The sequence below is a fragment of the Poecile atricapillus genome, chromosome 22 (genome assembly GCF_030490865.1).
Source record: "Poecile atricapillus isolate bPoeAtr1 chromosome 22, bPoeAtr1.hap1, whole genome shotgun sequence".
Classification (NCBI taxonomy): domain Eukaryota; kingdom Metazoa; phylum Chordata; class Aves; order Passeriformes; family Paridae; genus Poecile; species Poecile atricapillus.
In genome coordinates this window covers 3,667,784-3,688,580 of record NC_081270.1, presented here as the reverse complement: position 1 = coordinate 3,688,580, position 20,797 = coordinate 3,667,784, and the positions used below count along the sequence as shown (strand labels likewise).

The 20,797-nt window shown below is 44.5% G+C and overlaps 1 protein-coding gene across 3 annotated transcripts in view; it reads right to left on the bottom strand.

Annotated features, from left to right (window-relative positions):
• Nucleotides 1–20,797, bottom strand: part of PRDM16 (PR/SET domain 16) — a 284,274-nt gene that overhangs the window by 174,746 nt on the left and 88,731 nt on the right. For all 3 annotated transcript variants that reach the window (XM_058855066.1, XM_058855067.1, XM_058855068.1), the window contains exon 2: nt 5,374–5,723. In XM_058855066.1, the coding sequence (XP_058711049.1) occupies nt 5,374–5,723 (350 nt within the window). The remainder of the gene's footprint in view (nt 1–5,373; nt 5,724–20,797) is intronic.

Sequence of the window (20,797 nt, the reverse complement as noted above, 5' to 3'; positions counted from 1 at the left end):
GCAAGTATTTGGGGCAGTCCCAGGGTGCTCTGACTTTCTGTTTTCCTCATGAAGCCACAGATTCTTTCATTTTCAGAGTTTCATTCCAGCCCAGCAGATCTGGGAAACTGGGAAGGACCCTTGCACGGGAGATGTTTGTTGTGCAGGTAACACACACAGAATTCCTCGGCAATTTCCCTGCAAGAACAAAGATGAGGGGTGAAAAAAGAGCAATTCAGGAGCTCTTTTCCCCAGAGAGGGGGAGGCTGCTGCTTTAACATCATTCCCCAGGCAAAGGGAGAGGCAGAGGAGGGGAAAATTAATGAACCAGGGAAGGAAAATGACCAGGAAATGGCATCACATCCACGCAGGGCCCAGCTGAGAGCCCGTCAAGAGACATGAGGAGCTTTGGGGTTTCTTTGCTCATTTAAAGGACTCACGGCCCTTTCAGCATCTCTGGCCAAGGCAGGACAGACAAGAACTCGCTGCTACAGCTGGATCAGCTTGTAAGGGGAAATGGAGGAATTCCTGTATGATCTGAGCTGGGAAACATGACTAAACCATCACCTTCCAAGCTGTGCTTAAAGGCTTCTCCCATTTTAATATTTTAAAGATAATTTTAAAATATATTTTAATTTTGAAGGTATTTTTAATATTTAAATATTTTTAATATTTATTGCATTAATGGAAACGGAATATAATTTTCCTCCCAGCATTTAATGCCAGTCACATAAAGTAAATTTCCCTTGGCACTTAGGAGAGTGCAAAAGCAGAGAAAATAAAAAAGACCCCCTGGTAAAAAATTTAATTTTGCTGGGATAGGGAGGTTGGACTGCTGTGAGTCAGTGACATTTTAAAGAGTGTACAAAACCCAGTAGTTTTCCCCAGCCCAGACGTGGAGCCAGAACTCTGCTGCATCTTCAGCTGCTGGATCCCATTTTCTCCCAGTTATTTGTCTTCTGTGGGACAGCCTCTACCTTCCCCCCCTAAGTGGAAATGAAAGAAGTTATTTATTTTTCCTATGTAAAGGAGCAGCCTGGCTCTGACACTTCAGCTGACAGAAGTCTTTGTGCTTCAGCAAATAACCTCTCTTAAAATATAAATTAAAATAAACTGCATTTATCAGTGGTGTTTACCCTGTGAAGCAAACTGAGCTGAAATCATAACTACTTCCAGATCTCCTACAATCCAGGTGCTAAATTTCCCCCCAGGATGAGATTCCCATTCTTCTCTCAATTAGGAAAATTAACAGCACCATGATAAATACCATTATTTATCCAAAGCGATCAAAATCATTATGTAATTATTTTATTTTCATTTTCCTTGGGCCCCGGAGGCCATAAAGCACAAGCACACGGTGATTTATTGGGGGTGCTGGCAGTGCTGTGCTCGGTGTCAGCAGGCAGGGGGGAGTGGGAGCAGGAGAAATGCAATCAGGTCACACTCAATAATCACAGGGCTTTTAGGTGGGGTGGTGTCCTTCAAGGCACACACAAAAAAAAGGTGGAATGACACGATCAGCATAGCGGTGTCAGGGAATGAGGGAAAGCACCCAACAGGTCCTGCAGGACCACTGAATCATCCCTGGGAGAGGCTGGGGGCCAGGATTGACGCATCTGATTTATTTTTATGGGATGAGCATGAATCACTCACTGCCATCCCGTGTCCAAAAAGCCCTTGAATGATAGGTGTGGTTTAATTCAAGGAATATTTTTTTAAACATACCCCACAAAGCAAAGCAGGAGGCCTGATACGAAGCTGTGCTGCAGATAAGGCAGGGCACATGTTCAAACCATCACCACCCAGCCCTCCTGTCTGCCTCCAAGGAAAAACACCTATAATAAAGATAATTACACATCTTTTTTCAAGGTATGGCTGATAAAACACAGCATTCTGCATTCCCATGGATGTTTTGGGCTACTAATGAGTGAAGCTGAAAGTTTCAGTGAGTAACACCAGGTCTGGAGCGAGGAGTTCAGATGGAAACAGGGCTGGCTCTGCCTCCAAACACAAACTGAATTTCCTGGGGACTTCGAGGTAAAATTCACTGCTCTGTTTCATTCTTGTTTTCACAAATCTGCCCTTACTGGAGTTTGAAAAGAGAAAGCTCTTTCTGTAGTGGTAATCCTTGGGCAGAAGAGAAAGATACATTCTCACATCAAAGCCCTCAACAGCAGGTTTTCCAACCCTCATAATGTTATTTGATTTTTTTTTTTTTTAATGCAGAAATCAGAAAGAACAAATATTAATTATAAAACACGTCCTGTATGACAACAAAATCAGCATTTTCTAGCAAAACTGAGATGGTGCTGAGGAATAGCCGCTTTGCAGCCAATTCCACTTCCAGTGAACTCCCAGTTTAGTCAAAGCGTGACAATAAATTTCCTGTGATGAAGGGCAAGAACTCCTTGTGCTAAAGGCAGAAGCACGGTTCAAATTAAGGAGCTGATGACTCCTAAAAACAAACAAATACAAGGATCAGGTTTTCCAAGTTTGTTGTGAGTTGAGGGAGTGAGTTGTACACAAAGTGGGATTATCAAGATTATAAACTACAGGAAATGAATTGAGAAATATGAATAGAGAAGAGGTGAAGAACAGGTATCATTCCTGAAGTAAATTCCTAATAGCAGAGGCAATTCACATGGAATATATTCAAATTGGCCATGACAAGGAGTTGTGTGGAAGTCTTACACCACAAGTCGCTGCAAGTCCAAACTACAAGTTCCAGAGAAATACTGACCAAAGAACCAGCGACAAACCAAAGAAGGAGCATTCCCCATTATCCTACAAATCCCAGATTTGTTGAACTTATCACCACTGAACGAAACAACACATGGAAGCAAAAGCCAACAAGTTACTAGGTGACAAAAAACTCCTTCCCTTTCCCTTTCTTTCACTCATTGCCCATTTCCTGCCTGCTCAATTTTATGAGTAGAGGGTGCAAACACATGCCAAGCTACCATTTCCCAATTTGCCATCAGGTAGAGCTGCCTAGAACATCTCCTCAGGCCTTTTCCAGCCTTCCAACCCCAAGGGAAAGGCTCAGGCACCAAGACCCAGCAGACAGAGCTTATTCCATGAACTCCTGTCCAGCACATGGAGGAATTCATGGATGTTGCTTCCAAATAAAATACTGAAGGCACTGAATGGAAACAGGACCCTGGAATGTCCTTAAACACTCTGGGAAATAGGAAAATTCAAGAGGTGCCTGCAAGGGCAAGCAGAGAGTGTTTGGGTGGGTTTGAGGACACCTGAGGGAGGACAAAGCTCTTCCTATGAGGTGTGAAATGTCCCTGCCACAGCAGGGGACGAACAGAAGTGCCCTGGAGAGGGAAAGTTTGCTCAATTACACTACAAAAACAAACAGTATCACAAAGTCAACGGGAATTGGTAAATGCAGCTCCTATCAGAGCACACAGAGCAGCGGGGATGTGAGGAACCTTTCTGAAAATCATGAGTGTAAATACCAACTTTTATCAGAATTATGAAACACACGGAAAATGTTTAGCCAAGGTCATAGAAAAAAAGGTTTGCACCATTTGAATTCTGCCAGCCAATGAGGATTGCACTTTGTTCCTAAAAATCAGCCTTGAAACAAAATAACAAAGATATAAATTGAAACAACAAATGTCACCTATCAATAATTGGGTTAGAAAAAGAGGATTCATCTTTCACATTGCAGCCTACAAATAATTAATATGGCATATTCCTAGAGGAAAATTATCCTTATTTTCAGAGACACCTGGAAGTGATCAATACCTTCCTCAGGAATCCCAAGCCCCTCACACCTACAGCCCCCCTGAACCAGACCGTGTATTGCCAGTAAAATAAAAGGGATTTTTCCCCCCCCAAAGCGCCAGGTTTTGATGCTCATACAGTAATACCAAGCAAATATTCTGCAATGATATTCACTATAGAAGCCAACACCAAGAGGAGTTTCTGAGGAATGTCATTGGAGGCGAGAGAGGGTATCAAAACTCAGCTAATTCCTCTCTTTACCCTGCACTATGATAGGAGGAAAAGGAAACTCTCCACTCAGTCCTTCAACCAAACTCTGATTTTAGCTCTACAGACACTTCCTACTGAACAAAACACAATTGAGTTTCGTTCTTAAAACAGGAGGTTTTTGCTGTTTCCTGCACTTCAGAGACATTAACAAAGTAAACAAAACAAAAACATGTGGACCTGCTTCTCTGGGTTTCACTGGGTCTCACTGCTCACTGACTTCTGACTTCACAATCAAGAGTGCAAATATAATCAGAGACAATTAAAATTGTTAATGCTTCAGCCTGGCCTTTCTGACCCCTCTTTCTGAGAAAACAGGGTTCTGCCACACTCGTGCCTTCTGGGAAAACCTTACAGTTGCAGCCCTCAGCTGCTTCCCACCTTGTAAATCCTCCAGGAATTTGTGAACCCGTTCACCCCAGTAGTGGCTGATGGAGAAAACGGAGCAAGTCACTGCTTCACCCAGGGAAAAATGAGGGAAAATTCAGCTCCCACTTTTTGGGACAGGCCTCACCTATCCTACAGCAAAATCCTTCCAGGAAACCTCTCTGCCCTCACTGCCCCAGACACAGCCTCTTCCTCAGGACAAGAGCCAGCAGCTCCCAATGCAGCAGGGGATGGAATGTTGGGATGGGCCCAGGGGCTAGAGAGAAGGAATTATATATTGGATAATGGGCACCGGGATAGGACTGTGAGCACAGAGCAGAAATCCCAGGAAACACTTCACTGTTCATTAATATTTCAGGATAATTATGGATCTAGCTATTCTCTAATCAAGAATATAGGAGCAGAAGAGGCTAAGATGATTTTTGGGACTAGCCCAGAAAAGCAGGGGGAAAGATAAGACGGGAGTTGTAGGACAGAGCTTTTTCCTGCTGAAGGCTGGGTTTTGTTCAGCTCTTGGGAAAAATGACTTTCACATTTCTCCATCTTTGCTGCAGCACAAGAAGTCGAGAACATCGGGGCTGTTAATGGGTACATGCTATTTTTCCCTGCCCAGTTAATAATGCCTGTACTGCTGACACGGGCTGGGAGTCAAAGGTAACACCCCCAACCACCAAACATGATGCGATTAATCCCATTCCCTCCACACGACAACTCCCGAACACAGTTTGGAAATGACAAGCACTTGATGAAGTGACCCGACATCATTCAAAAACAAACTTCCAAATCGGTGCTCGAGCAGTTTTGTGGCCCAAGAAGTGAACTTAAAAGGGATTTCTGCTGATTTTTAAATCCTTCAGGTAATAGGGGTGGAAAGTTACTCAGGGAAACATGGCATCAGCAAAGTCACCACCTCTGTCCCCAGGCCACCAGGCCTCAGTCCAGCTCCACAAATACTTGGCAGAGAAGACAAAGGAATGTGGTGTCCACATTCCACACGCTTACCTCCCATCCAAAGTTTGTTTCCTTTAATGTGCTCCTCTGTACTGCCATATAGGGTCCAAATCTTTCCCCAACTTCAATCTTCTTTTTGGCCCAAATCCCTAGCCCTGCCCCTGGGATCGAAGATTCTCTGAGTTCAAAATCTGGTGGGATTGGAATGTCATCAGGAATGTAGACAGGAGCTTCATAGGGTGAGCCCTCCTTGGGAGTGAAGTCCTCACTGGTGGGGAAGGGTGACGGAGGTCCCACAGGGATGGGGGACATTATACTGTCCTCAGTTTCCTCCTCTGCGCTTTCTCCAGCAAGGAGATCGGGGTCGGTCTCGTACATATTATTTACAATCTCGCTGTCACCTAAAAGGGGAAACAGCAGAACAAAACACACTGAGATACTCACGTGAACATTGGTTAACCTCTCCCTGGGACAAAGTTTCGCTAAGCCAAACTTGCACGCTTCTAAAGGATAAAACCCTCCCTGGAGGAGCTCAGGTGGAGCTGAGGCAAGGACACTGACACTCATGGGGTGCTGCAGAAGGGTGGGGTGAGGCTCACTGCAGCCAGGTGTGTTCTGAGGGATCAGGGGTCCTCTGCTGTTCGCACTTTGGTTTTGGAAAGGGGGAAGAAAACACAGAAGAGGTGGTTGAGGTTTTCTTTAGCCACTTCTTGCTTTAACTGGCTCAGTGTATTTTGTAAAAGGGAAAAAATAATTTTAAAAAATGAAATAAATTAGGGTAAAATCCAAGTTTGGAAAGAAATGTTTGCCTGGTGTTCGGGGTCCCTGCTCAGTGTGTCCCACACCAGCAGCTGTGGGTGTGAGCTCCCAGCTACACCTCAGCCACGCGCCCCTGCAGGTGTAACAGAACATCACTGCTTTGTAATCACTGAATCCCGGAGAAGTAGGGTTGGAAGGGACCTTAAAACCATTCAGTGCAACCGCCTGCCATGGGCAGGGACCCCTTCCACTGTCCCAGGCTGCTCCAAGCCCTGTCCAGCCTGGCCTTGGACATTTCCAGGGATCCAGGGGCACCCACAGCTTCTCTGGGCACCCTGTGCCAGGGCCTGCCCACCTTCACAGGAGGAATTCCTTGCTAATCACTAATCCAGCCCTACTGTCTATCACTCTGAAGCCAATTCCTCCTTGTCCTTGAGTGAAAACCCTGGACACACAGAGAGCAATAAAGTTTGGGGATTTTTCCAAGAGGAATCAATTTCTAAGCAACGCCATTCATGTAATGAAAATGGAGCTTTCTCATCCAAAAAGCGAAAAAGGGTGGTGGTGGGGGAGCAAAACATGAAAGGAGAAAAGAAAAACACAATTTGTCACCCAACAGAAGTGGCTGGAGTATTTTGGGAGCAGAGTTGCCCCGTCTCCAGGAGCCGTGAGGCAGCACGGGTGTGCTCAGCAGCTCCCACCACGATAACAAACCCAACAACCGCCGCTTTGTGGGCGCTCCCGTGGGGCACAGCTAATGCCCGAGCCCTGATCTCACCAGGGGGGAGCAGCACCCCATCAAAATGACACTTTTCACTGGCTCCCAGCTAGGAACCATCAAGGAAGAATAGCTGGAAAAGCACGGCTCGACTTGAGGTATTTATAATTCATCTCTTTACTAACCTCAGAATGCACCTTCTGTCTGCAAGACACATCTCCCCCTCTCTTTCTTTTTTTTTTATGCCTAATAAAGATTTTCCTGAGTTCATGCCTAAGAAACCTGGTGGCAGACTCAGCTAAAGAGGAGGATTTTGATTCCTCTGCCAACATTTTTTTGCTCCAGCTTTTGAAGAACAGGGAGCAGCCTGCTGCAGTTGACAAGGGTTTCCTCTGCTAGAAAGTGCCCTCCCTACTCAAACATGTCACCAGAACCAAGCTTTCATGGACATGAGATACTCCATCATCCTGAAAATATTTGTGGTTGCAGTAAATGTTTTCTTACCCAGTATTAGCAAGTCAAATTATTTTCTGCTCTATGATTAGCCTCTTTTGCACTTAAGGAACAGGAATTCCAACTGAGTTGAAGAGCAAAACTGGGTTTTATTGGAGCATGACCTGTGAAAATTTCCAGAGGATACCAGTAAAGTATAAAGATACCTTACTACTGAACACCATCAATTTAATTTCTTCTATGGAACAAGTTCTTCCGGGGCAGTTCTGATGAAATTTTAATTAACAGTGAAGCTGATCCTTCATCTGATTGACCTCATATTTTAAGAGGAATCATCAAAAGATAGGTAAATGTGTCTTTTCAATTGTTAAATGACCAGGCACTGGCAAGAGGCACAAAATGACAATGAAACAACAATTTCAGGTCACAATAGGTCTGATAGCAGAGATTCCAGGTGGCACCTGTGGGAGCATAATCCCAGCTGTGCAGATGTGGGAATGTTGGGTTCCTCAGCACAACCCAGTGCTGAGATCAACAAATTGTACCCAGCATTGATTAACAGCCAGGGCTGCCAGGGAAAATCCGAGCTGTGCCCAAACCTGGCCTTTTTTTTGTGCACTGCCAGGTGGATTTCACAGAACCCCAGAATCACTGAGGCTGGAAAAGACCTCAAGGATCATCAAATCCAAGATGTGACAGATTCCCACCTTGTCACCAGCCCAGAGCGCTGAGTGCCACCTCCAGGCATTCCTTGGACACCTCCAGTGATGGTGACACCAGCACCTCCCTGGGCAGCCCCTGCCAAGGCCTGACCACCCTTTCATGGGGCAATTCCTCTGATATCCACCCTGAGCCTGCTCTGGCACAGCCTGAGGCTGTTCCCTCTCCTCCTGTCCCTGTTCCCTGGGACCAGAGCCCATCCCCACCTGGCTACACCCTCTTGTCAGGGAACTGTGGAGAAAAAAGGTGCCCCCTGAGCCTCCTTTTCTCCAGGCTGTGCCCCACAGGTGAGGGAGCTGATCTTCTCCACAGGTTGTGTTTATTACAGGGATTTGGGGCAAATCTAACAGCTGGGGTTCAGTTTTGATTATTCCACAGAATTTTCTAGATTGTCCCCACTGAACCACTTCTCACCTGTGGGGCTCCTCTCAGCTTTACCCCAGATATTCTACAACCGGTTACATCAAAAAATACATTAAAAAAAAAAAAAAAGACCATCTCATTTTCCAGGAACAATCCCAATTTCTCCTGAGCTCCATCCCAACTCAGCTGGCTGCCATGGAGAGCCAGACATAGCCACTCCATGGTGACAACAGTGACAACCATGCTGTCCCACATCTGCCCCCCTGGAATGTCTGCCTGGGTGAAAAGCAGCACAGAAATACAACTTGACCTTATTGTTGTTGTCATGAAACTAAAATTAGTCCCTCAAAGCTCCCTGGTGAAATGACTCAATAAAAAGGCTCATTGAAAGGTTGTTTCCACAGATAATCAGATATGAGCAGACACTGAAAATCTGTGTGACACCAATGAGGGGCTGGCAACAATGAGAGGGATGGTTTAGTGGTGGTGAGAGACCTCATGAATAATCTATTTAGCAGCTGTAATGAAAGCAAAAGCTAGGCTGGTGTTAAAGGAAATGGTGGTAGACAAAATAATGCATTAGGTTTTGGGGTGGGTTTGTTGTATTTGGGTTTTAATATGTTTATTATTATTTTTATTATCATTATTGTCATTATTTTTGCTTTAATTATTATTGTTGTTGTTTCTGTTAGATATCTAATTCTGCTGTGGAAATACCCAATTATCTGAATTGACTGAGCATTTTTTATGCTCACAGATTGCAAAGAGCTTCTTTGACTTCTTCATTGGGAACATTTAAAGAAGATCCCAAGAATTAATTTCTATTGGGCAGGCAGTGCCTGATCACGAGCACAATCTTGAGCCTCACTGACCTGGATAATTCAACATTTATGTGAAACCCAGGTATTTTTATTTTCTAAGCAAGGAGGAGAATAAAATTGCAGCCACTGAACTCACACTTTACCTCAGAACCCGGAGCCTCAGGCCCAAAGGAAATATCCAAGCAGAAGAGTAGAAAATACAAATATTCACAGAGAACTTTGTAGAAGAATGGAACCACACAGGCACAGACCAAGAGGTACTTTTCCTTAGGGATTAACTGGGTGGTGGAAGGGTTTTTACGTTATTATCCAAACTTTGCAGCTCATTCCTAGCTGTGAGTTTAAAATCACATGGGAGTATTAAAACCTCAGTGCCGTCTAGAACTGCTTATTAAGTGGTTATTATAATATATAATGATAATAATAATAACAATACAATAATAATATAAATTATTATCAGGAAAATATTCATTAGTCCAGGACTTCCCTGGGATTTGTTTTCATTTTCTGGCTCTACAAGAGCAGTGAGGTGACCTCAAACATATTTTCCAGCCTGAAGAGGGACATCACCACCACTTTTACAGCTCCATGGATGTCCTGAGGTTCCTGCACTGTGTGTTTTTCCTTTAGAAACATTCCCCAGGGAAGAAACAGAACAACCAAACCAAATGATTCCTGATATAATGGCTGGTGAGGAAGAAGGAAGGTAATATTTGAGCACTTTGAGCAATATCTTGAGAGGCATTGAGCAATCCAGTCTAGTGGGAGCTGCTCATGGCAGTGAGGTTGGAATTGGATCATTTTTAAGGACACTCCAACCCAAGAAATTATCTGATTCCATGATTCTTTATTTCACAACCCCAGTAAACAAAATTACCTACATTTCTAGCCATGGGGTGACAGGATTCTGTCTCCATTTCTCTGGACTCAGACCAAAATAAAGTCATTTTTCTGACCCCTTTGCAGGCCAGCAGAGCTGGATCTGACCATCAAAACACAGCCCTGATCAGCCAAGAAGGAAATACTGCCATTAAGGGTGTGCTTAACTACTACTGATAGGGTTCATCACCTCGGGGCGTTGTGCTGCTCATCTCACCTTAATTCAGGTGAATTCAGAGGAATACCTGCCCTCCATCCTGCCTCAATCCATTGGGAATTCTGCAGGATCCTGGCTTCCCATCCCTCTGTGCACAGGGCAGGAGCTGACAGCAGGCACAGCCAGAGCTTAGTAGACACGACCCTAAATCACAAAGGACCTTGGAAAGCCCGAGGAGCACCCACCCCAAAATGCCTCCAGCACATAATGATCCCAGTGGTCAGATTGCCACCTGATGGCCACAGCTGAAATACAAGAGGAAATCCCAAATCTCTGCTCTGCTGCATCCGCCTGGCAGGACCAACCCAAAAATCCAGCTTTCCCTCAAGGCAGTGGGAACTGTTGGTGTCAGTCAGCTCTGGATCCAGTCCTGGCGTTCCTGAGCACTGTGACTCTCTAAGTCCTCTAAATCCCACATGAAATTAAAAGAAATGAGAATTCTCCCTAAACTTTCACCCTCCTCATGGATATACAACTTCCTTCCCAGACTTTTCTCCCTGCTGGGTGCAAACCTGAACCTGCGGACAGGGAAATGCTTGGATTCCCTGGGGGATCTCACTTCTGGGTGCTACAAACATGCTTTTCCTTAGCCTTGTGTGACAAGGGAAATGTACTTTTGTGGGTTGGATTGTGCAACACCCTTTCTAGAAGTTTGTGTGAAATACTTCTGCCAGAAAAGATGCAGATTAGTGAAAAAATGTCATGAGAGGAATTATTCCTCTTCCATTAAGGATGGGGCTGAAGAATTAAATGCTTCAAAGGTCTTACAAAAATGGCTTTCCCCCCATCCATGGGCAATATTAATGAGAATGCTGTAAGGAATGACAATAAACAATTAGTTGTTTAAGATTCTCAAGCCCACCACCCAATTTCTTTACCACACTCATTGCAAGAACCTTTATCCTCCACCTCCATCCAAGCTGTACTGGGATCTACAACATTTGCTGGTGGATACTGGTCTGAAATTAACACATTCAGCACCTAAACCAGAGCCTGGCCATGAGGAATCCCCTGGGACCAGGTCCTCAGACTACAGAGGATGCCCTGACAGCTTTTCCCATCACCTCTGACTGCTGCCAGAGTGAAAGGAAATTCTGCTTTAAATGACCATTGGGAAATGATTTTTATCTCTTTTGTTCACTCACAAAACACCTTCATTTTCACAAATTTAACAGTTGAAAAAAGGCTTGGGCAATAAATATCCAGGCAGGGAAGTGGCAATGAGTGGGAAGTGGTTTTGCCCCTGTGTCACTGTGCCAAGGGAATGTCACAGGGCCTGTTTTTACCTTTGAGAAATGGTGCTGTTCACACAAACCTTTATTTAATTTTTTACTTCATTGGGTACTTCTGCTACAACTTGCTGTGGTTTTGCCAACTTTTCTGAACATATCTAGTGACACCCAGCTTGGAATTCTAGTATTCTTCTCTTTGGATTCCTCCCGAATCTTGGACCTTTAACACCACATGACACTGACACACCAAGCACCTCAGATTATTTCTCAGTGGAACAATCCTTTTTCTTCCTTAGATCATATCCAGAGCTTCTCACAGCTCCCTGACACCTGAGAACACCCTAAATGTTATGAGTAAAAGGAAGTGGGGACAATCATAATGGCTGTGGGTGAGATCTGGTCTTCCCTATTCCCTGCTCAAGCTGGAATGGTGGCACTGTTGTGACAGAATAAGTCACAGGTCACTGGCTTTGTCCAGCTGACAAGTTAAATTCCACTAAGTAGGTGTGCATGGAAAATTCAGACCCTGCCAACCTTAAATCGTTGGATAGTCAGTCAGATCTGAGCTGATTCTACAACAAGCCCACCAGCCCAGCTCCAGCAGACACCCAAACTCCACTCTCAGCTTGTTCCCCTTAAAACACTATTTCTCTTCCTCACTACAAAGCACAGAATTTTGGGAATGCTCAAGAAGCAGGAAGATGCTGATGGGGTAAACAGGATTCTGGAGGTGGGTGATCAGGAAGCCATCCCTGAGGGACCCAGCTGCTCCAAACTCTGCTGGCCGAACTCCCTGTACCCCCACGACAGTCCCAAACACTCACATTCACCAGGCTACACACGTAAATGTTTATTTATTGCTGCCACTGAAGAAGCCACAAGTTTTAGCACATCCCTGTGTAAGATTCCAGACAAGAACAAGGTCTGAGCATTCCCAGCACACGAACCTGTCCCAAGTACTGCTGAGTCAGTCTCTGCTGCCCAAATCTTTGCAGCTGCAGTTTAAGGACAAAATACATGGAACTTCCCTGGCTCTGGATGATGCAGAACTGCTGCAGGACACATTAAAAACCCAATTTATTGCTGAAGAATACTCAGAACTGCAGAGACAGTGAGGCATGAGGCAGGAGGAGGAGACAGGACAAGTGAAAAGGAAGAAGGACTCCCATAAAAATTAAACACTTGCAAATGCAGCCCCTTTCCTGTGCTTACTTTGTATATTCATTTTTCAAGTCTCACATTTATGCCCCGCTTTGTCCTAGCTGGAACTGCACCTCTTGAAGCAGCTTCAAGTCCTTTTATTAAAAAAAAACAGAAAGCAGATCCAAAACGAGCAGTGAGAGCAGATGAGGGCTGAGCAGAGTTAATCGGGTGCATTTTTCAATAAACATTCTAAAAGCAGTTGCTGCAGAACTTGGCTGTGAGTAGAACAGGTATTAAGGATTTCAAGTGCCTTTGGTTTTAAGCAAAAAAAAAATTAAGTGTTTTCTTTTATTAAGGGATTTCTGCTGGCAGAAATGAAGAATAAAGCTCAAAACAGTATTTCAGTGTGTTCCTTAATACCCATTTTCCTCTAGTAAAACCAGCAGGGAAAGTGTCCAAATTACTCTGCTCTAAATGCCAGTATTATATTTCCAGTAAAAGTCTGGTTCAACCAGGCATCAAAAATATTTCCACATAAGATCCTTTTAGAACCAAACTCTTCAGAGAATGTTATTGTTGTTTGTTGTCCGTAACTTCGCTTCACCTGATCTCCCCGAATCCACAATTTTGTTTTATATTTGAATTCAAGCTGACATTTTTACAATTTGTGCTATGTCCAAATATTCATTTGATCCATATTTGGATGCAGTAGATAAAGTCGGTTAAGAAAAAAAAAAATTAAAAAATTAAAAAAAAAATAAAATAAAGCTCTGCTATCTTATTATTAAAGGCACTGGAAAAAATATCAGCCTTTGGGATTTTTGTCTCTGAACTATTTATGAGATAAAAGCTCCAGTGGAGTGTCACAAGATATGTACAGTGTATTACCAGAGTGGTAATAAACATTTAGGGAGAATCTATAGAAATAACACAACAGCAAAAAATTCAGGGAAGGAAGAGAGGAAAGCCTGGAGAAAAGCTCCACTCGGTGCAGAAAAACCGTCATTGCTTTGCAGTGGTTTGCTTATTTTTGCTCCAAAATCCCTCCCCTTTAAAAATCTATAGAAACACTCCGACCCCGCTGAAACGCAGCAAAGTGGAACTTTGGAAACAACCGGGAGAGAAAATTCTCCACTGGGAGAAACGCTCCCTAGTTAGAATAAATAAAGAAATGTGCTTGGGCCGGCTCTCCAAAAACTAACAGCCCGTGCTGGATATTTTTCTCGGTGCTGGATGTCAGGCCATGGAGTGAGAATAAAGCGTTTGTGAGCCTCCAAAAGGAGCCCTCGCGATTGGAATTCACGTCTCTGCCAAGCGGAGGCTTTGGGGCTGTTGTCACCGTCTCATTGTCATTCTGCTCACTGTGGCTTCCCCAGGGTCCCGAACAGGAGTCCTGGCATTATTAACACGGCAGATTAATAGCAGCGGGGAGAGGCATTTTCACAAACACGCCAAATATTAATATTAATCGATAACAATTTCCAGTTCCTGATGGGAGGCACGCAAATGTTGCGGGAGGAGAGGAGGGAGGGCAGAGTGGGGAAGGGGATGGTGCCCACGGAGTGGGGAATGAAAGGGGAGCAGTGAATCAATGCAGGACACAGGACTGAGCCGTGAGGTGGGTGTCAAAAGCAGGGCTCTATTTTCACAGGCACACATTTTAATGCCACCAGATAAGTTGGACTTGCCTTGTGCTGGCCAAAAAAAAAAATTCTCGGGAAGCTCACTGGTTTTATACTGGGGAAGAAACAGCAGAGCTCTGCAAAAACAGGGGGAAAATATCCTGCATCTTATTTTTGCCCTCCCGAGTAAGGCTGTACTCTGCAAATTGTATTTTCCTTAACACTCAGAACACCACACAGATATTTTTTAAATTCAGGCCTGTCCACATTTACCAGATTTCTGTGTTTGTATTTCAAGTTCTTTTCTACTACCCCTCGCTCCATTTTAAAGACAAAAAACTGTAAAACTTATTCCATCTTTTCTAATGGATCAGCTCTATTTTTTTTAATTCAGTCTTTGGAAGTCTCTATCATTATTGCACACACTCTTTAATTACAAATAGCACAAGTAGAATGCACTGGGATGTTGCCAAAGTGCTTCCCAAATGCTCCAACTCACACTATCAGTGAAACCAAATCCAACTATTCCAGCTCAAGACCTTTCAGCACAGGCCCCACTGGGTCACTGAGCTGGGTCCTCCCCGAGCTTTTGACAAACAAATTAGTTTTTCATTTAAAGACACATTTTTGCAGCAGCCTCAATGTTCTGTTGGACCCAGGAATATTTCTCCCAGACCTGGAAGTGAAGATCTTGGGTGAAAACCCCTCCTGGCCCAGAAGGGGCTGCCTGAGCTCTGCCCCACACAGGACACACAAAGGGCTCTCAAAGACTCACTGCAGCTTAGATCTTTGGGCTGGGCTGATTTCCTCCCAGAAAGGTGTGACCCACAAGGACAAAGATCCTTGGACTAAATCTGGGCTGGGAGCAAAGGACTGTGCTCAAAAATCTGCTGGAAATGGCTTTCCCACTCCTTATGGGTTCACTCCCAAATCCCGTGGAATGCTGTGGGGTTTACAGCCAGCTCCTAACTCATTTTGGGTTTCATTTTATGCTCCCACATATCCCAACCTGCCTAGAGTCACCAAGCCACAAAATATTTGTGTTTTCTCAGTGTTCTGGGCACCTCACTGACTGAATTTTCAGCCCTACCTTCACATCTACTCCAAGAAGGAATTACCAGCTGCTTTTACCTACCAGGGATGGCCCAGAAACTGATGATAGAGCTTTGGGAAGGGCAAAACATTGTGACAACCAGGGACTATGGCAGCAACTGAACCTCAAAATGTGCACCTGAACTTGGTGGCTGGGACACATCTGTAACTGTACCCATCCAGTTGTGTCCATCCAGCCAATTCACATTTCACATGTTACATTTTGACCATGAAAATAAGGAAAATTCTGAGATCTACCAAGTTATTTCCCACCACTGGGCTGAGAAGTCAGGCTCGTGATATTTTGGGACCAGAACTGAACTTCTTTCCTTGGCCAAACACCTTTCCTCTGGCTACCAGTGTCCTGATGATTGCAGAAATGTTTAATTACCAGGATAAATGGAATTTTTACAGGGCAAGAGATGTCAGTAAGAAACAACTGGGGGTATTAATGCTGTTCTCTGCAGAGATATCTCCATTTCTCCATCCCAGTTTCAATAAATGTTTGCACTGGGAGCACCTCCACAGAGCTGCTGTTTGGGGCACTTTTCTCCTGGCCACTCAAGTGCTCTTTTCTCTCTAAGAACAAGAACCTGACAAAGAACTGAGCGTGTGTTTAATCCCCCTGTTTTCCCCCATTGCAGTCTATTTACAACTCACTTCTGATGGAGAAAGTGCTCCCAGAGTTTGTCTGCAAAATGTAGGACAGGAGAGATGGGGAGTTCAACAAATGGCAGTGGGATGTAACACTCCATAAAGTCCTTCCCCAGCACTGTGAGCAAACACTGTTATAGGTGGGATTCCTGGGAGAATCCCAACCTCTCCAAAGGAACTTTGCCCAGTTCCAGAGAACTCCACAGTTGTTTTAGACCTACTTGTTTCATAGTCACACGACAATATCCTCCTGGCTTAGCCTGATGGATCCATTCACGTTCATTTTAGTCTGATTCCACCAGATTTTGGTTCAGCTGAACCTGGGATGCTGTGAAGCATGAGGATTTGGGGCTCTCCCCGTCATCTAGGCAGAGCTTCACTACCCCGCTTCCCTCTCCTCCTTCCAAAGTAATCCTGGGTGTTGCACCCACCACCTGGCCCTATTTAAAGCCACTACATTATTCTAAAAAGGATTATTTATACTAAAAACACTCCCGGGACTACTGTATTTGTATTTCAGGGCTGCTGCATCCCCTATTTCCTCACTGCTCTAATATGGCCCGAGGCAGAGCGGCTGAAATGACTTGCGATGCCACTGTAATTTTTATCAAGGCTTGTTCCTGGTAAAAAGCCTCTTTGTTTCAAAGAAATGTGATTTGGCCTTTTTCCTCCTCTGCTCTATTCCTTGGTTAATATACCACTTCCACTCACCCCGGGGCTAAGAAAGGTATTCCATGGAATTGGTCAAATCTCACTGTTTTTCTTCTAAATCACAACTGGCTTTTTTCCCTCGACCCTTGCTAAGCACTATCTAAGCTGACAGTCTGAACTTGAGATTTTATTTGTGCCTTAACTCTTCATCTCCTGGATTCGGAGCAGTCACATGGCCACATTAAAGAGATGCACCAAGGCTGCTCAAGCTGCTCTAGCAAGTGAGGGATTAAAGGCAAGGCAGGAGGAGCAGCTCTGGCTCATGCTATTTATTGCACAAGGCAAATTTGTCCATCTCTATAAAAGATGGTATATACCAGCCAGGTATTCATTATTATAAATCTGAACACACCTTATGTGTGACTTACGTGAAAGTCCACAAAGTAGAAATTTGGAGTTTTCAAAGTCTTTTTCAAAAATAAAAAAGGTTCTTCATTACTTATCTCCCACAAAGAATTTGGTTTTAAACACAGTAAAACTTAACCCAGATTTGGGATTGCCTAATCAAGTTTTAATTTAGTCTGTCTCATTGACAAATAGAGTGGATTTTCCTATGAAATATATACCAAGTGTTCATAAAATATCCCTAGAAAGCAGAAGCTGTAGCAGGAGCTGTTTGTTGACCTGCATTTATAAAATGCCCACAGCCTCTAATAAATTGAATAATTATAAATGAGGAAATCCAGTACTTTTTTATACATCTCTAAACTGGTCTTGTTTGGAATCCATTCCTCCTTTGCCATCCCAACCAGACAGCTGAGAGCATCACCTCAATGGAAAAAAATGCATCAGTATCTAAAATACTGGTACAGGAAACAGGAGTTAACACCCCAATGGGATCTTCAATAATTAATACAAATCAACACCTTGCCTTAATGTTTAGTCAGAGAACATCACCCTCACAATTAGCTGACAATAATCCTTTATGCAGGAAGTTTTCACTGCTGTTCAGAGATTTAAACACATTTCTAAACTTTGCTAGCCATAAAATTATACCCACGAAAAGTGGATTAAAATCACCAAGATGACATCCTGCTTTTTGGATCATCAGCAAATATATTTAAATTAAAATTAAATGCAGGAGAATTAGTTCACTGAAGGAAACAAAACCCAAAATAAGAGTCTTTATCTCCCAAGACAGCACTTATACCCAGTTGTGAAAAGTGAGGCATTTTTAAGTAGCACAAATATTTCTCTTCATGTTCACCAAGAGAGGCTCTGCCAGAGCAGCTCTACAGAACTCCAGCCTTCCCAAAAAATAAAGCTGCAGGATCTCTCTGTGCCCTGGCTGCAACAGGATCCTGGGCACTTCAACATTCCCTCCAGGAGTGCACTGAGGGCTTTTGTTTGTTTGTTTGTCTAAAGCTTCCCCGTGTTTTCCTTCTCTAATCCTTCTGTTTTTCTGCTCCCTCCACAGCCAAATCCATGGAAACTCAGAGAACCTTAAAGGTCCCTTGCAGGTCAAGTGCTATTTTTCTTCATATACCTGACTTTAACTGGTGGAATTGCTTGAAGATTTCCCTCATGAGTTTGATAAAAAAAAACCAAAAAAAACAAAAACCAGAAGACCTCAGAGCAGGGTTGTTTAACTCTTGTTTTCTACTCAATACCAGAATTTTCATCAGTCAGCCTGGAAAGAGTATAAAAACTACAGCTAAGGCAAGCCAGGAGTTGATCCAAGCTCCCTGAAAGGAATGCATCCATCTGCAGTTGTCCCAAAACCCAGCCCCAAAGGACTCGAGCGCTGTTCTCACCATTCTCCCTGAAATTCTGAGGTGCTGGTAGGCTGCACCCCAATCCTGTGAGTGAGTCACCTGCTCTAGGGATTGCACCTCAAACATCACCTCACTGACAGGACCCAGAGCTTCTATCAGCACATTCAGAGTCAAAACTCCTCACAAAACCAACCCAAACTCTTCTGTGATTACCTGTGAGCCAGAGCTCACTAATTAACAGGTAATAAAGTACCAGTTTGGGATAGAGAATCCCAAAATTCTGCTGACTTCTTCAGGGGTGTTGCCTCTGCCGTGCCAGTTCTTCCTCTCCCACCCATTCTCCCACCTGGGCTCGAAACACAGCAGGCACCAGACCAAACTCTCCCACAGGAACAGCCCCTGACTGGGCTTGGTGTTGACAATTATCTGAATCTTTGTGGAACTGGAGGCTGGGCAGGGAATTGATGGAAAGGCAGAACCACCAGCACTGGGCAAGCTCAGAGGTGGCTTTGCCAAAATTCTGTGCCTGAGAGCATCCAGGGCACTCCTTGAAAGAATGAAGGGAGGGATCCACCACCTCCTAATATTAAATATTCATCTTTTCTTCTCCAGAAGAAACCTCTTTGTTTCCTGTCTCCTCTCCCTCCTGACGCAAACACAGCCCCAAACTTTGAGAAAGCCTCAGTGCATCCGAGCAAACCCCTCCAGAGCACGAACAAAAGCCCCACCACCCCTTGCCACATCCCATCACCGCCATAATAAAGATGTTTATACTTTTAACCACCGAATAAAGCGCTCTAATTCCGCCGAGCTTGTCCCCTCCACTCCACTCCCTTCACTCCACGGCTTCATTTAGCAGGCCGGCGGTAAAAAAAATTCATTAATTTTTATTAACAGGGAGAGCCATTTGTTCCCTGTGACAATATTTGACTTGTCGAAATGATTTTCACCTCTGCCATGAGGTGCGCGCTCCCCACATACATCACCCGATTACTCCGGGAGCGGCCAGAGTTGCAGTCATTAGCCAGTGAATTAACGACAATCCACAGCGCTATTAATCACGCTGACAAAAGCGTGAGCTCGCTGCTGACCCGAGCACGGCTCTGGGACACGAGCACAGGCGAGGAGAGCACAGCCACGGGGCTGGGGAAGAAAGGAATTTTTTGTTGTGTTGTGGTTTTTGTTGTTTTTTTTTTTAATTTTTGTCTCGTGTTCTCTCACTAAGCTGCAGAGGCAGGGAGAAAAGGAGAGGGGAGAGAAATGAGGAGGGATGGTGGATAGAAGGTAAAGGCAGCTGTGGTCTGCAAGATGAGGGCAGCTCTTGCTGGTCCTTACATCCCTCCTGCAACTTCCAAGCAGGAGAGACTGCAGGAATTTGATCTTAAATCCACAGAGCTTCACCAGGGACAATTTGGGAAATTCTTGGAAGCATGGTTGGTTTGATCAAAGCTTGTTCTTCAAGGCCTCTCCTCTCTCTCCCTGCAAATTTCAAATATCATGGAATCACAGAGCTTGGAAAAGACCTCTAAGACTATCAAGTCCCAGCTGTGCCTGATGCCCACCTTGTCCTCAGCCCAGAGCCCTGAGAGCCACGTACAGGCCTTCCTTGGACACCTCCAGGGATGGGGACTCCAAACCTCCCTGGGCAGCCCCTGCCAAGGTGGGACCCACTCCTTCTATGGAGAAAGTCCTCCTGATGTTCAAGCTGAGCCTCCTCTGGCACAGCCTGACACTGTTTCCTCTCATCCTGAGAACACTTCACAGGGAACCAAATGGATCCTCCCATCCTACCTCCAAAATATTGATCCCTGAGAACGGCTGGCATCCAGATCCCAGAGCTCTGGCCATTAGTGCCTTGGAACACTTGGAAAGAAGCTATCAGTGAACATGTCAAGGAACCCCCATTGTTTTCTTGGAACGTGGCTTCTAATTTCAAGTTTCTGAACACTGCACAATGTTTAGAGAAGAAACACCCCAAACCCAAACACTACAATCCTTAGAAAACAGAATTTTTCCCAGTGGCACAGTCTTTATGTTCTTCAAGACAGTGCTGCAGCAGTCCAGGACTGCTGGATATAACTGGATATAGTGGATATAACTGCAAGTTTAAATTCAGAAGTCATCAGAAACAGCTGAAAAGGGGAATCTGAAGGAATGTAGTCCCATATGAATGCAGAAGGAAGGGGAACTCACACGAGCTATGGGAGAACAGGGCAAAGAATGAATCTTTGCAATGGTTTGAATGTTCCTGCTGTACTGGACAATCCATGGCAAGGAAAGCACATTCCTGCAGCCTTGCCCTGTCCCATCAGTCCCCAACTCCCACCACAGCAGCTCCAACAGTGATACCATTCAGCATTGGGAAGATGATAAAAC